The sequence below is a fragment of the Oryctolagus cuniculus genome, chromosome 7 (genome assembly GCF_051225735.1).
Source record: "Oryctolagus cuniculus isolate XC-2025 breed Fujian yellow rabbit chromosome 7, ASM5122573v1, whole genome shotgun sequence".
NCBI classification, from domain to species: domain Eukaryota; kingdom Metazoa; phylum Chordata; class Mammalia; order Lagomorpha; family Leporidae; genus Oryctolagus; species Oryctolagus cuniculus.
In genome coordinates, this window is record NC_142873.1 from 131027449 (window position 1) to 131040664 (window position 13216).

A 13216-nucleotide genomic window follows, 5' to 3' on the forward strand; every position below is an offset into this window, starting at 1 on the left:
CGGCTCCATTCTTCCTCCTTCAGCCTATGGGTCTTTTTGTATCTATAGCGATTCTCTTGTAGTACACAGCATAGCATCATACATTTTTTTTTTTTTTTGACAGGCAGAGTGGACAGTGAGAGAGAGAGAGAGAGAGAGAGAGAGAGAAAGAGAGAAAGGTCTTACTTTGCCGTTGGTTCACCCTCCAATGGCCGGTGCGCTGCAGCCAGCGTACTGCGCTGATCCGATGGCAGGAGCCAGGTACCTTTCCTGGTCTCCCATGGGGTGCAGAGCCCAAACACTTGGGCCATCCTCCACTGCATTCCCGGGCCATAGCAGAGAGCTGGCCTGGAAGAGGGGCAACCGGGACAGAATCCGGCTCCCGGACTGGGACTAGAACCCGGTGTGCCGGCGCCACAAGGCAGAGGATTAGCCTAGTGAGCCGCGGCGCCGGCCTAGCATCATACATTTTTAAGACATGTATTTCATTGGAATAGTTCTAGGCAAACTGAGAGGAAGGTATAGACATTCTCTGAACCCCATCGCTCACACTTGTATAGCCTCCCTCATTATCAGCACCTCCTACCCAACGGGCCCATCTCTCCCAACTGATGAACCTACACTGACAACGTCACTATCACCCCAAGTCCATGGTTTGTGTTAGGTTTCACTCTTGACACTGTACATTTTATGGGCTTGTACAATGACAAGCAGCCATCATTAGTGTATTACACCTAGTGTTTTCACTGCCCTAAAAATCCTCTGTGCTCCACCTGTTCATCCCTCCCTCCACTCTTTCTCCTAAACTGCTGATCTGGGGGCTGACGTTGTGGCTTAGTGGGCTAAGTCTCCACCTGCGGTGCCAGCACCCCATATGGGCACTGGGTCATATCCCAACTGCTCCATTTCCAATCCAGCTCTCTGCTATGGCCTGGGAAAGCAGTGGAAGATGGCCCAAGTCCTTGGCCCCTGCACCCATGTGGGAGACCTGGAGGAAGCTCTTGGCTCCTGGCTTCAGATTGGCTCAGGTCTGTTGCAGCCATCTGGGGAGTGAACCAGCAGATGGAAGACCTCTCTGTCTCTGCCTCTCTCTGCAACTCTTTCAAACGAATAAAATACATATTTTTTAAAAAATAAAAACTATTGATCTGTCTACTGTCACCATAGTTTCATTATTTTTTTTCAGAGTGTCATATAGTTGGAATCACACAGTATGTAGCCTTTCCTCATTGGCTTCCCACATTCAGTAATATGCATTTACATCTCTCCATGTCTTTTCACGGCTTGAAAGCTCATTTTTTAAAAAGATTTGTTTATTTTATTCGAAAGGTAGAGTAAGAAAAAGGGAGAGGCAGAGAGAGAGAGAGAGAGATCTTCCATTCACTGGTCTACTCCCCAGATGGCTGCCACAGCTGGAGCTGGGCTGATCCAAAGCCAGGAGCCAGGAGCCTCTTCCAGGTCTCCCATGTGAGTTGCAGGGGCACAAGGACTTGGCCCATCCTCCACTGCTTTCTTGGAAGAGAAGCAGCTGGGACTCAAACCAGCGCCCATATGGGATGCCCGTGCTGCAGGCGGAGGCTTAACCTACTAGGCCACAGTGCCGGCCCCACAGTATCCCCTGTGTCAACGCACCACAACATAGCCATTCACCTACTGAAAGACATCTTAGTTGCTTCAAGTTCTGGAAAATGTTAATAAAGTGACCATAATATCAATGTGCACATAGAAACCAGTGGACATATATGGCTGCTGGCTTGATGCTAAATGTTTTTTTTAGTAACTGCCAAACTGTCTTCCAAAGTGGCTGTATAATTTTGGGTTCCCACCAGCAATGAATAAAAGCTCCTGTTGGGCCCAGGGCTGTGGCTTAGCAGGTTACACTATTGCCTGTGACGCCAGCATTCCACATGAGTGCCAGTTCAAGTCCCAGCTGCTCCATTTCTGATCCAGCTCCAGGCTCCTGCCTTCTGCCTAGCCCAGTGCCGGCTGTTGCAGCCATCTGGGGAGTGAGCCAGCAGATGGAAGACCTCTCTCTCTCCTCTCCACTCTCTGCAAGTCTGCCTTTAAAATAAATAAGTAATAATCTTTAAAGGAGGAGGAGGCAAAAGAGAAGGAAGAGAATAAAGTACAGTGGTACATTTCAAAACAATGGGCTTCTGCCTTCCCAGGCCAGAAGCACGAGGGGGCTTCTCTCCCACACTTACTTTGAGAACCTGGCCAAGCCTCCAGAGCTTAAATTCACACATGCGTGCTGCCCTCTCCCCTCTCCAACCGACCAGCTCCCCTGGGGCGTTTAACCCTGTCTTGTGCACACCTGGCTTCCAGACATTCATCAATTACAGTTTATGTTTTCCTGCAGTGGCAGCGGCTCCCCCGGAGGCCGGGTACCAGGATGTTGTACCTCTCCCTGTACACGCATCTGCCTCTCCAGTTTGGGAAGCAGTGCTTTATTGCCCTTTTATGTATCTAAAAAGAGCTGCTGATTCTTCAGTTTGTTCAGCAGTCATTTGTTAGGACAGCGTGGTGACCTCCAAGCTCCCTATGTGCAATCCAGAGCTTGGACTCTTATTTTTAAATCCATTCAGCCACACTGTCTCTTGATTGTGGAGATTCATTTACATTTAAAGTAATTACATGAGGCCGGCACTGTGGTGCACGGGGTTAAGCCACAGTCTGCAGCCTTAGCATCCCATATGGGCGCCAATTCAAGTCCCATCTGCTCCACTTCTGATCTAGCTCCCTGCTAATGCACCTGGGAAAGCAGCAAGGGATGGCCCAGTGCTTGGGTCCCTGCACCTGCATGGGAGACCCAGAAGAAGCTCCTGGCTCCAGACTTCGGTCTGGCCCAGCCCTGGCCGTTGTGGCCATTTAAGGTGTGAACCAGCGGATGGAAGACTTCTCTCTCTGCCTCTCCCTCTCCCTCTCTGTAACCCTACCTTTCAATAAATCTTAAAAAATAAATAAATAATTGCTGATAGGGAGCAACTCCTGTTGCCATTTTATGATTTCGGTCCTGTAGCTGTTCTCTCCTTTCCTTTCCGCTTCCCCTCGTGCTGCGCCGATGATTTCTCTGTGTTGATGCGCCTTCACGCGTTTCTCATTTCCTCCGGTGTACCTTTTGTGCTTGCCGTGAGGCTTACACAAACCCCCTACAGTCCTAACAGTCTACACTAGGCTCACAACAACTTTAGTCCTATACAACTGTTCTCCTACACCCTTCACTTCATGTCAAAAATTACATCTTTGTATATTTGGTGTGTGTTAACAGCTTCATCATCACAGTTATTTTATTCTTTTCTCTTTTAAACTCTACCCAGAACTGAAGGTGATTGGCACCATGCTTATGCTGCTCTGTATCTGTGCACACATTCGCCCTGAGCAGCGAGACGCACGCTTTGGGACCACTTGTTTTGCTAACATCTTTCTGTTTCAGCCTGGGGCGTAACGTTGGCATATCTTGTAAGGCAGGTCTAGTGAAGACGAGTTCCCTCGGCTTTCGTTGGTCCTGAAGTCTTTCTTCCTCCCTCATTTTTGAAAGGCAGTTTTACATCCTTATTTGACAACCTTTTTTCATTCTTTCAGTTCTCTGACGTGATCACTACACTCTCTTCCGGCCTGCAGTTTCTGCTGAGAAATTCCGGATCATTCTATGGAAGCATCCTTCTACGGGATGACTCCCTGTTCCCCGGCTACTTCAGGGGTCTCTCTGGATCTGATGTGGACAGCTGCACTGCACGTTGCTTGGTGCGGGCCGCTCTGGTTCATCTCAGTCGTTCTTTGAGCTTGGGTTTGGACATTCACTTCCTGCCTCAAATCTGGGGAGCTCTCTGGCTCCTTTGCCCTCCTCTCCTTTAGAAACTCCTGTTCTGCACATTTTGGTTCCCTGGATGTGCCGCCCAGAAGTCCCTATGATTTCCTCACTTCCCTTCATTCTTTTTTATTTGTTCCTCTGATTTGATCACTTCAAACCGTTTCTCTTTGTGTTTGCTCTTTTACTTGATCAAATCTGCTGCTAAAATCTAGTGGATTTTTAATTCAATTATTGTATTCTTCAATTTCAGAATTTTTTTCATAGGTTCTGTTGTAGTCTTTATTCATGCATCCCATTTCTGTGGCTTAACAGACTGACTTCATCGGGGAAAACCTTCAACAACCAGCCCAGCTGGATTCTGGGGGTTTCTGAATGCCTCTGTGGGGAACTTCTCTGAGCACCTGCTTTTAATGTCCCCAAGAGGTTTCCCAGTTTCCTTTTCAGGAGTTCTTGATCTTGTGCTCCCCCTGGTGTCCATCTGCAGTACTGCAGGTTCCCTGGAACTAATCTGCAAGCTGCCCGGCCCTCCTCAAAGCTCAGTGGTCCCCATTCAAATTATGCCAGATCCTCCTCGGCACCCCAAACAAGACAAAAATCAATCCTTCAGGCAGCTCCTCCCACCCTGCCTAGGTAGCACCCCAGACCCTTCTCTTCCCTCCCTGCGCAAACCAAGCCGCAAGTTGGGAAGCCTCTCCCAGGGGCGCCTGCCGCTCAGGCTGGGCAGGTCCCCTGGTGCTGCAACCCCAGTCTTTGCTACCAGTGGCCACCACGCATCTCAGCTGTTCCAAGGTCAGCTTTCAAGCTAGGCAAGAAAGCCGGGGGAGGGGCGGCAGTGTGTAAAGTGAAACAGCTCCTCCTCCCCATTTCACTGTGGCCTTTCTTGGCTGTTTGTCTGGGGTACTGAGCCTTCTGAACTTGGGTCCTACAGTGCTCCCAAAGGTATCTAGCCCATTCCTAAGTCAGTGCCTCTGTGGGGACACAGAGGTTGGGACTTCTTATTCCACCACCTTGCTGAAGTCACTGCCTCATATTTTTATGTGACGTTTCACCTAAAATGTCATCAACTTTAAGAACCCTCCTCATTTAAGAGATGTCAAGGCGGGAAAAGAAACCTGTAGCAATGGTAGGTCAGCATGTACAGTAAGATGCACCACAGCCATGTGACAACAGCCCAAGGAGGGACAAGGGCCGAGACGGGGGAGAGGAAGCTGGTGATCTTTGTGATGCCCCCAGGTCTAGAGAGGATCAGGAACTTAGGTCGCTCACTCGCTCACTCCCTCGGTGTGACAGAATCTGAAGAAGCTGATGAAGGCACTGAGTTCTGTGACAGGGATAACAGGGCCAAAACAAAGGCATCTCACAAGGGCACAGAAACCTCAGATGGATCAACGGGCCATGGACCCCAGGAGGGTACAGAATTGCGGGGAGGGTTTGGACTTCTCCACTGTGTGGAACTGGCAAGGTTCTGAAGCCAAGGGACAGAACTCCCTCTGGCCGGAGAGGGCCCCGACTGGCCCACGGTTCACATAAACAGCACAGTCGCAAATACTTGAGCCTTTTAGTTAATCTTTCATGCTGGCCTGAGTGTTCTCCAGGAAGGGCGGATGTGACCCTGTCATCCACAGGTTAAAAACTCTTCATTGCCCACAGTCCAAAATGCCTCTGCGTGGCGCTGAGCGTCAAAGTCGGCCGGCCTATCTTGCCAGGCCTCTCTGCTCACACAAGTCACTACTACTACCTCAAGTACTTCCTTGTTCCCTAAAACACCGAGTTTCTCTCCTCCATCTGAAACAACCTTCTGCTTCTCTTTACCCGGTAAACATCTACTCATTCCTCAAGACAAAATTCAGTATCCTCTCTCCCCCACTTCACCACTCAAGTAAATGAACTACTCTGGATTCAAAAGCATGGACTAATTCAGCAACCCTAGCCTGTGAACCTTAGCCTACGAAAAGGGCAAATGAGATTGGCTAGGGAGTCATGTCCCAAGAGTGACACAGGTGCCTGGTACACTCATCTTCAGCCTGACTGGCAGCCGAGTCCCAAAGAGTCACAGCAGGTGTCACTCACACCAAGCGTGACAGTGGGTACAGTGGGATCAGACAGACCTTGATTCAAATCAGCTCTGTTAGTAGGGCAGGCCATGGAGCCTTGCAGGATTCTCTTATGTAGAAAGTGGGGACACCTTCCAGGGTGGCGTAGGACTCAAATAGCAATGCTAAGGGCGTTAACTGGCCCTTGGCAGCTGTTCCATAGACGGCGGTTTTTATCATTTACTGAATCAGCCATTCAGTTGTACCATTTACAGGTGCAACTTCGGGTGACCATATGCTTAAAATACTTTGTGTAGACATTCTCAAGGAGTGGGAAAATGTGTACAGAATGAAAGTGCATACAAATTGTAAAGAGAGAATTCAATTTAAGAGAATCACTGAGGAAGTCTTCCTTTGTAGTTAAAAAAAACTCCAGGGTCAGCTCCTAGCTGTCTGACAGCCTGGTTCCATGCTGTCAAATGCAGGCAATTCTTACCTCACAGGGCTGTGGTGAGAATTCACTAAGATGATGAGTGTAAAGCTCGCGTAAAGTCATATCCCTTCCCGGGCAAGAGGCAGGGCCCAAATCAGACAGCCAGGTGGTCACACTCCGCCCACTGGCTACCAGTGAGGAGAGGCCTCACTCTAGCAGCTCTGGGCTCCAGCCTGACAAGAGAGGCAGCGACATACCCTAAAGATCGACTTCCTCCATTAGGTTGGGTCTCGTGCGGTCTCCCTGTCTAAACGGGACCCCCCTTCAGCTGCAATCCTTGCCGGCCTGCTCGCCCAGGTGTGTTTTCTGGTGGCGGATGAGGTTGGAGCTCCGGGAGAAGTGTTTGCCACAGAGAGTGCACTGTCGTACTTGTTAGAGGAAAGCTGTGTGGGTGTTAAACTTTCACACGGAACATTCTAGTCTGCCACATGCAGCCAGCTGTAACCCAGGACAGGAAGCCAGGCCTGATGCCTGCCAAGCTGTCCCAGCCGTGGGGACTGCACAACTGCCACTCAAGGCAGGGACTCTCTTTGTGGGTCTTTGATTTCTCTCGTCTCACCCCACTCCTCCTCCCATTCCCTGCCTTTGCCATTTGTCCTAGGCATAGCATCAACCGTTCATCTGAAGTTGAAAAGGTTCTCACTTCCCACAGAGCAAACTGCCCAGGGCCAAAGCAAGAGGCCACACTGGCTGCCACCTCCAGCCAGACTCCCAAGCGGTTCCTCCAGAAGCCACTCAGGTGAGTGGAGTGGAAGGAGCAGGACAAGCAGGATGGAACTCCGCCTCCTCCACACACCTGCTGCGCGACTCCACAAAGAACCTCTTTCTTCATCACATACCCTTGAGGGTGGCTGTCACAGCTGCACAAGATACAGGATGTCAACGTGGCGGGTAGAACCAACAGCACAGACTGCATACTTGATTAATGCCAGGTCCCACGTTTCCCCTTCTCCCCAAAGGCCCCGGTCTCAGCCGACTTTCCTTTGCTTTCAGAGCAGCTGTCTGTCCATCCATCCTAGACTTCAACTCCTTCCACAACGGCTGCACTGGGACAATCTCCCCGGCTTCCCACTTCCCCGAATAAGTACACAGGTCCTTTTCGTTGAAAGGTTTTACTGCCAATCTCTCTGAGGACACAGATGCGGGTTGGGATGGGGAGAATGGGTACAAACGTGGGGTAGTGTGAAGGTTGCTGGACCATGGCTCCCTGAGGGCTTCCCTGAGGCAGGACCTCAAACCTCTTCTCCAGGCCAAGGAGACCCCTCCCACTGGGAAGGCTGCTCCTTGCAGCCCGGGCATCTGGAAGCTACGTCGGGGACTGCAGGGGGAACCAGCAGGCCATGGTGCTGCACCCTAAGTGGTTCACAGTCTGGAGGACCTTCAGACGTGACCCCCATCTCACAGCTACTTCCTGGGAGGCCGGGGGCTGCTGCCCTAATGGCCCAAGCATGTTCTGCGATCATCCCATTCCTTGTTCGCCCCGTGCAGCAGAAGCCAGAACTGGGGCCTCTGACTCTCCAGGGCAAGAAACCTCCTGCCAAGAGGCAAGGATTGTCATTCAGAACCCCTTTTAACACCTTCCCAGAGATCCGGGCTTCACTGTAATCGGACACCATCCCCCATATGTGGGATGGAAGGGCTTGAGGTCAAGTGGCAGCGACATACCCTAAAGATCGACTTCCTCCATTAGGCTGGGTCTCGTGCGGTCTCCCTGTCTAAACGGGACCCCCCTTCAGCTGCAATCCTTGCCGGCCTGCTCGCCCAGGTGTGTTTTCTGGTGGCGGATGAGGTTGGAGCTCCGGGAGAAGTGTTTGCCACAGAGAGTGCACCGGTAGGGCTTCTCCCCGCGGTGGGTCCTCTGGTGCGCCCCGAAGTTGGAGATGTCGCTGAAGGTGCGGCCGCACTCGGCGCACTCGTAAGGCCGCTCGCCTGTGTGCGTGCGGTGGTGCACGCCGAAGCTGGAGCTGTTGCTGAAGCTCTTGCCGCACTCGCAGCAGATGTAGGGCGCTGGCTCCAGGTGGGTCCGGCGGTGCACGGCCAGCGTGGCGCTCTGGCCGAAGCTCTTGCCGCAGATGTCACAGCGGTAGGGCCGCTTGCCCAGGTGATCCTGCTGGTGGGTGGTGAGGTCCGAGCGCCGCCGAAAGCTCTCCTGGCACTTGGGGCATTGGTAGTGCTTCTCCTCCAGGTGGATCCGCTCGTGCCGGATGCGGTTGGAGCTCCTGGAGAAGCTCTTGCCGCACTCGGAACACTTATAAGGCTTCTCGCCGGTGTGGATCCGCTGGTGCATCCTCAGGTTGGAGGTGTTATTGAAGGTTTTGCCGCACTGGGCACAGGTAAAGGGCTTCCCGTCTGCCTCGGGCTGTGGGTGAGCGATAGGGCCCCCTGGCTCTCCGGCTGGGGCAGCAGCTTTCTGCCAAGGCGGCTGGGGGTGGGTTCCTTGCGGCCCCTCCGACAGGCTCTCCTCCCGAGGTGGGATCTGAGGACCCTCTGGGTCATCCACTCGCCAAGGCTTCCCCCCTTCCCCTTCCTCGGGCAGGGGTGCTTCCGGACTCTGCTCCTTCTCACTGCCCATCTCTGAACCCTGAGAACGAACACAAACGGCCAACACCTTTATTCCTGGGGCCAGGCCAGACCACAGGAAGCTTCTGCTCACTGTGGAGCCATCCGGCAGGAAGTACCTCAGTTAACACTTCTACTTAGTCACTTTCAAGTGATAAATTGTCATGGATATTTCAGGCTACCCAACAGAGCAAAAAAGAAGGCAGTGGCTTGGCCTGCCACTGATAGATGGTATCTGTGTGATGTAATGTCACTTCCTGACACCACTGAATGACGAGAGTCTAGGCTATATTTTGTGTGCAAGTACAGGAGCTTCCATTTGGGGATAAGTTCTTTCTGCCCAACTGTAAGTTAACTGAAACTCTTTCAACTTTAATCTCTTTGGGAGACCCTTCCTTAAAAGTAACCATGTACGTGCCTGCTTTCAAACCAAAGTGATAAAAGCTCCTATCCTTGAGGCTCCTCTCATTCACAGGGCCCAGCTGTGAATCCTTGAAGTGTTCTGCCACCTGAGCCCTCTGCTGGCGACTAAAGGGTTAACATCTGGTCCCTCTGAGCCTGCTGCAGGGCCTGAGCTGTGTCTGACTGATGGTGCCTGCTCACACCACGCCCTCCCACCACACACACACACACACACACACATGCCATAGCCATGTGCACACACCACAAATACATTCAGCCACGCTGTCACGCCACACAGTCACATACACCACACACAGCCACATACAAGGCCCCCCCACCACACATATCACATATGCCATCCACAGCCCTCCCAAACCTATAGCCACACACAACACAAGGCTACACACGTTATCTCATACACACATATAGTCACAGACATGGGTACACGTCCATACCACACACATACAGCCTTACTCTCACACCATACACAAACCACACTGCCTCTCCCCAACCCCACACACAGAGCCGAACCCACTCACTGCCCAGCAAGGGCCTGCTTACACAGACATCAGTAAACGCCTGCGCAGCTGCACAGACTCCTTGGAGTCCCCAAAGCCGAGGACAGGGAAGTGGAAAGAAAGGAGAGTGCTGGCTTTTCCTCTGGGCCTTGCCCAGACAGTGCCACCTCAGTGGGCAGAGTGGGCTGGTGGAGATGCTGTCCCCAGGTGACACGAACAAAGGGACGAGGCAGGAAGCAAGGCCCATGTCAGGAAGATGGAAGAGTGCTAGTGCTCACTCCTTCAGGGCCCCAAGTACTTTGGGGGAGGCGTTCTGGGACAAGGGGCACTGACCACATTTAGGGCTGGGTTACAATGTGCCTCACACTCCCTTGATGATGGTGTGCAGACGACTCGGCCACGACTCCGTCCTCACTAACCCTGCGGCCCCTCCCTACGCTGTACTAGAATACACCCTCGGCAGAGTGTGGGACACCGTCCCTTGGCAGAGTGTGGGACATGTATTGTCAGCAAAGGACAGCTGCTCGGATAATTGTCCTAGGCCTATGAAGAATACAGGAATGAATTAAGATCCTTTAAATGATTCTCTTGGGAAAGAAAAAATGTTTTAATGAAAAAAGAGTACATGACCTCATGTAATGTAAAATGTGAAATGTGGGCAGAACCCCAACTCTTTAAGGAGCAGAAGTCAACAAACTCTTGCTGCACAGGCCCAGATAACAACTATTTGGGGCCACGGTACCTCTGCTGCCCCTATTCAACTCTGCCATTGCTTTATGAAAGCAACCACAGATAAGACAAAGGAATGAGTGTGGCTGTGTTCTAATAAAACTTTATTTAAAATAGGAGGCCTGGGCTCCTGGGTTCATCCTGGCCCAGCCCTAAATGTTTCAACCATCTAGGAAGTGAACTGGCAGAAGGAAGGTCTGTGTGTGTCTGTGTGTGTGTGTGGTGTGTCTCAGCACCAGCCCCAATAAATAAATCTTTTTAAAAAATACAAGGTGGTTGTGGTGCAGTAGGTTATGCCTGTAATGCCGGCACCCTATATGAACAATGGTTCAACTCCCAGCTGTTTCACTTCTGATCCAACTCCCTAATGTGCCTGGAAAAGCAGCAGAGGATGGCCCAAGTGCTTGGGCCCCTGCATCCACGTGGGAGACCCCAGATGTAGATACTGGCTGTTGCATCCATTTAGGGAGTGGACCAGCAGATGAAGGGTCTCTCTCCGTCTCTCCCTCTCTGTAACTCTGCAAATAAATCTGGAGGTGAGGGGAAAGTGAGGTTTTCTTGGTTTAAAAAAAAGATTTCAGAGTTACAACCCGCCCCCCATTCTCAGTCCCCCTGCCTACATCATGTCTCTCCTTGTGACATTTTATGTCCACTATTACTTGTCTGACTTCCCCTGCTAAAACATAAATTCAATGAGGGCCAAGATTTTTTGTTTGTTTGTTTTATTCCCCAACGTGACCCAAATTCCTAGAGCAGTGGAAGACATAAGTAGTAGGTTCTTAATAAAATTCTGTTGCCTAGGAGGAATAAAGGCAGGCAAGACCTGCCCCGGAATTCTGTGTCTAGTCCCCCTCGGCGGCGGCAGTCTCCTGATTCCCTCCCACTTTCTTCTGTAGACACCCACAAACCTTGTGTTTACTTTACAACGCCTGGCAATTTCCACGTCTGTGTCCTCTAGTAGTTTACAGGCAACCTGAGGAAAAGGACCGGGTCAACTTAATCTCCCCTCTGCAGCACAGCCTGGGTGCTGTGGACGAATGGAGGAACGGATGTGGTTTTTATTCACTCCGGGCCCCTGCCCACCCACCTGGGGCTCCAGCATCCTCTATACACAATGGGCCACTTCCCAAACTGCTATTCTGAGAGCCTATAATTTGCCAAAGTCTGGCTCTACCCAGGGCTGAATACCGGGTCAATGTAAGAGCAGAAAGACTGGGGATTATGATGACCACACTGGAACAGCTAATGACACAGTGTAGCGCAGCGGCCAGGAGCGCCAGACACCTCCATGCAGTGCAGAAGGCTAAGTCCCAGAGGACCGGGAAAGCACCTGGGCCCTTGCCACCACTGTGCCCACCCTTCAGTGCCTCCCACGTGACACAGGAACCAACAGCAGTTGGCACTTCCCAAGCTCACGCCGAGTGCTGACCCTGGCGCGGATCTGAATCGCCTCATATCACTTTCACACCTATCATCCTTATTTTAGAGACGAGGAAATGGAGGATCAGTGAAATTCAGGGACATGCCCAGGGCTCATAGGGAGTGGCAGACCTGGGGCCTCTGCCCACCACGCCAAAGCCAATGCTATGAAGCACTGCACTAGTATTAGCAGCCAGGAGGGAGGCAAGGAAGACAAGCAGTGCGGTGGGGTTCGGACACAGAGGCAGAGAGATCAGTGAGTGCTCGGGGAGGTCAGGGAGGGGCAGCCCCACGGAAGAGGTGGCAATGACCTGCAAGTCCCAGGACCCCGGCGCTCACTGCCCACCCACTGAGAAGTCAGCGCAGCTAAGTAGTAGAAAGACACTTGGACACCTCGTTTCAGAGACAAAGGGGCAAAGGGGCCTACTGGGCCTGTCTTCCCAGCCACTCAGTGGCATGGGGAGGAGCAGGGGTGGAAGGAGTTGAGGCAGAGGCGAAGGCACCAGGTCTAAGGAGTAAACACCAAGAAGATGGGGGCTGGGGACCTGGGTTAGAGGGAAGGGCCAAGTGAGGGAGGAGGGGGGCAGGGGGACTTGGAACGACCACCAGGAGCAAGGTGCTGAAGAATGGGGAATGGGGCAGGGAGTGTGGGGGGCGGTGCAGAGGCAGAGAGGATGGAAGGAGGAGGGTCCCGGACGCTCTGCCACCAGAGGTGTCAGAGGACCGCGGCCCCGGGGTCTGGGTGGTGTGTTTCCGGACGGGGAGCAGCTGTGTCGGAGTCCAAGGGTGCACTCTTCTGGAGGACGGGAGCTAAGTTCAGAGAGGCCGCTGGGCTAGGGGCTGGGGGCTGGAGGCTGGAGGGATGGGACCGCAAACGTACCATCAGCAGCAGAGGGGCTGGAGTGCTCCAAGGCCAACAGAAGAAGGGGCCGGAGTGGGGACGGGGACAGCAGCCAGCAACGGGAAAGGGGGGACAGGAGCAAGGGTCGGCGAGGAGGGGCCACAGGGCCCCTCTGTTTCCCGCTGCGCCCGGGAAGCAAAGCAGCAGCCTCCAACTTCTCCATGCGGGGGAAGGGGTCGTGCTCAGAGTTCCCCCGCGAAGTCGTGTCCGCCTCCCCCCTCGCTCCGGGACCTCCAGCCGAACCCGGACCCACCTCACTCCCGCCGCTCGGTCAGGGACAGCGCCGCCTCGGTGGGCCGGGGAAGGAGCCGGAGCCGGAACCCGGAAAGGATCCGCCTTCGTTCTCCAGGATTGGGTTCTGGCGCTAATTCT

The 13216-nt window shown here is 52.7% G+C and overlaps 1 protein-coding gene across 2 annotated transcripts; it reads right to left on the reverse strand.

Moving 5' to 3' along the window:
- Window positions 1–7412: 7412 nt before the first annotated feature.
- On the reverse strand, window positions 7413–13216 carry ZNF691 (zinc finger protein 691). Of its 2 annotated transcripts, XM_089300822.1 has the most exons (3): window positions 13098–13174; window positions 11433–11497; window positions 7413–8897 (listed from the first exon to the last, which is right to left on the reverse strand). In XM_089300822.1, the coding sequence occupies exon 3, from the start codon at window positions 8886–8888 to the stop codon at window positions 8049–8051; it is 840 nt and encodes a 279-aa protein (XP_089156948.1). In that variant the 5' UTR covers window positions 8889–8897; window positions 11433–11497; window positions 13098–13174; the 3' UTR covers window positions 7413–8048. The 2 variants fall into 2 exon arrangements, with proteins under 2 accessions (XP_089156948.1, XP_008263658.2); XM_008265436.5 differs by lacking the exon at window positions 11433–11497 and having other exon boundaries at window positions 13098–13216.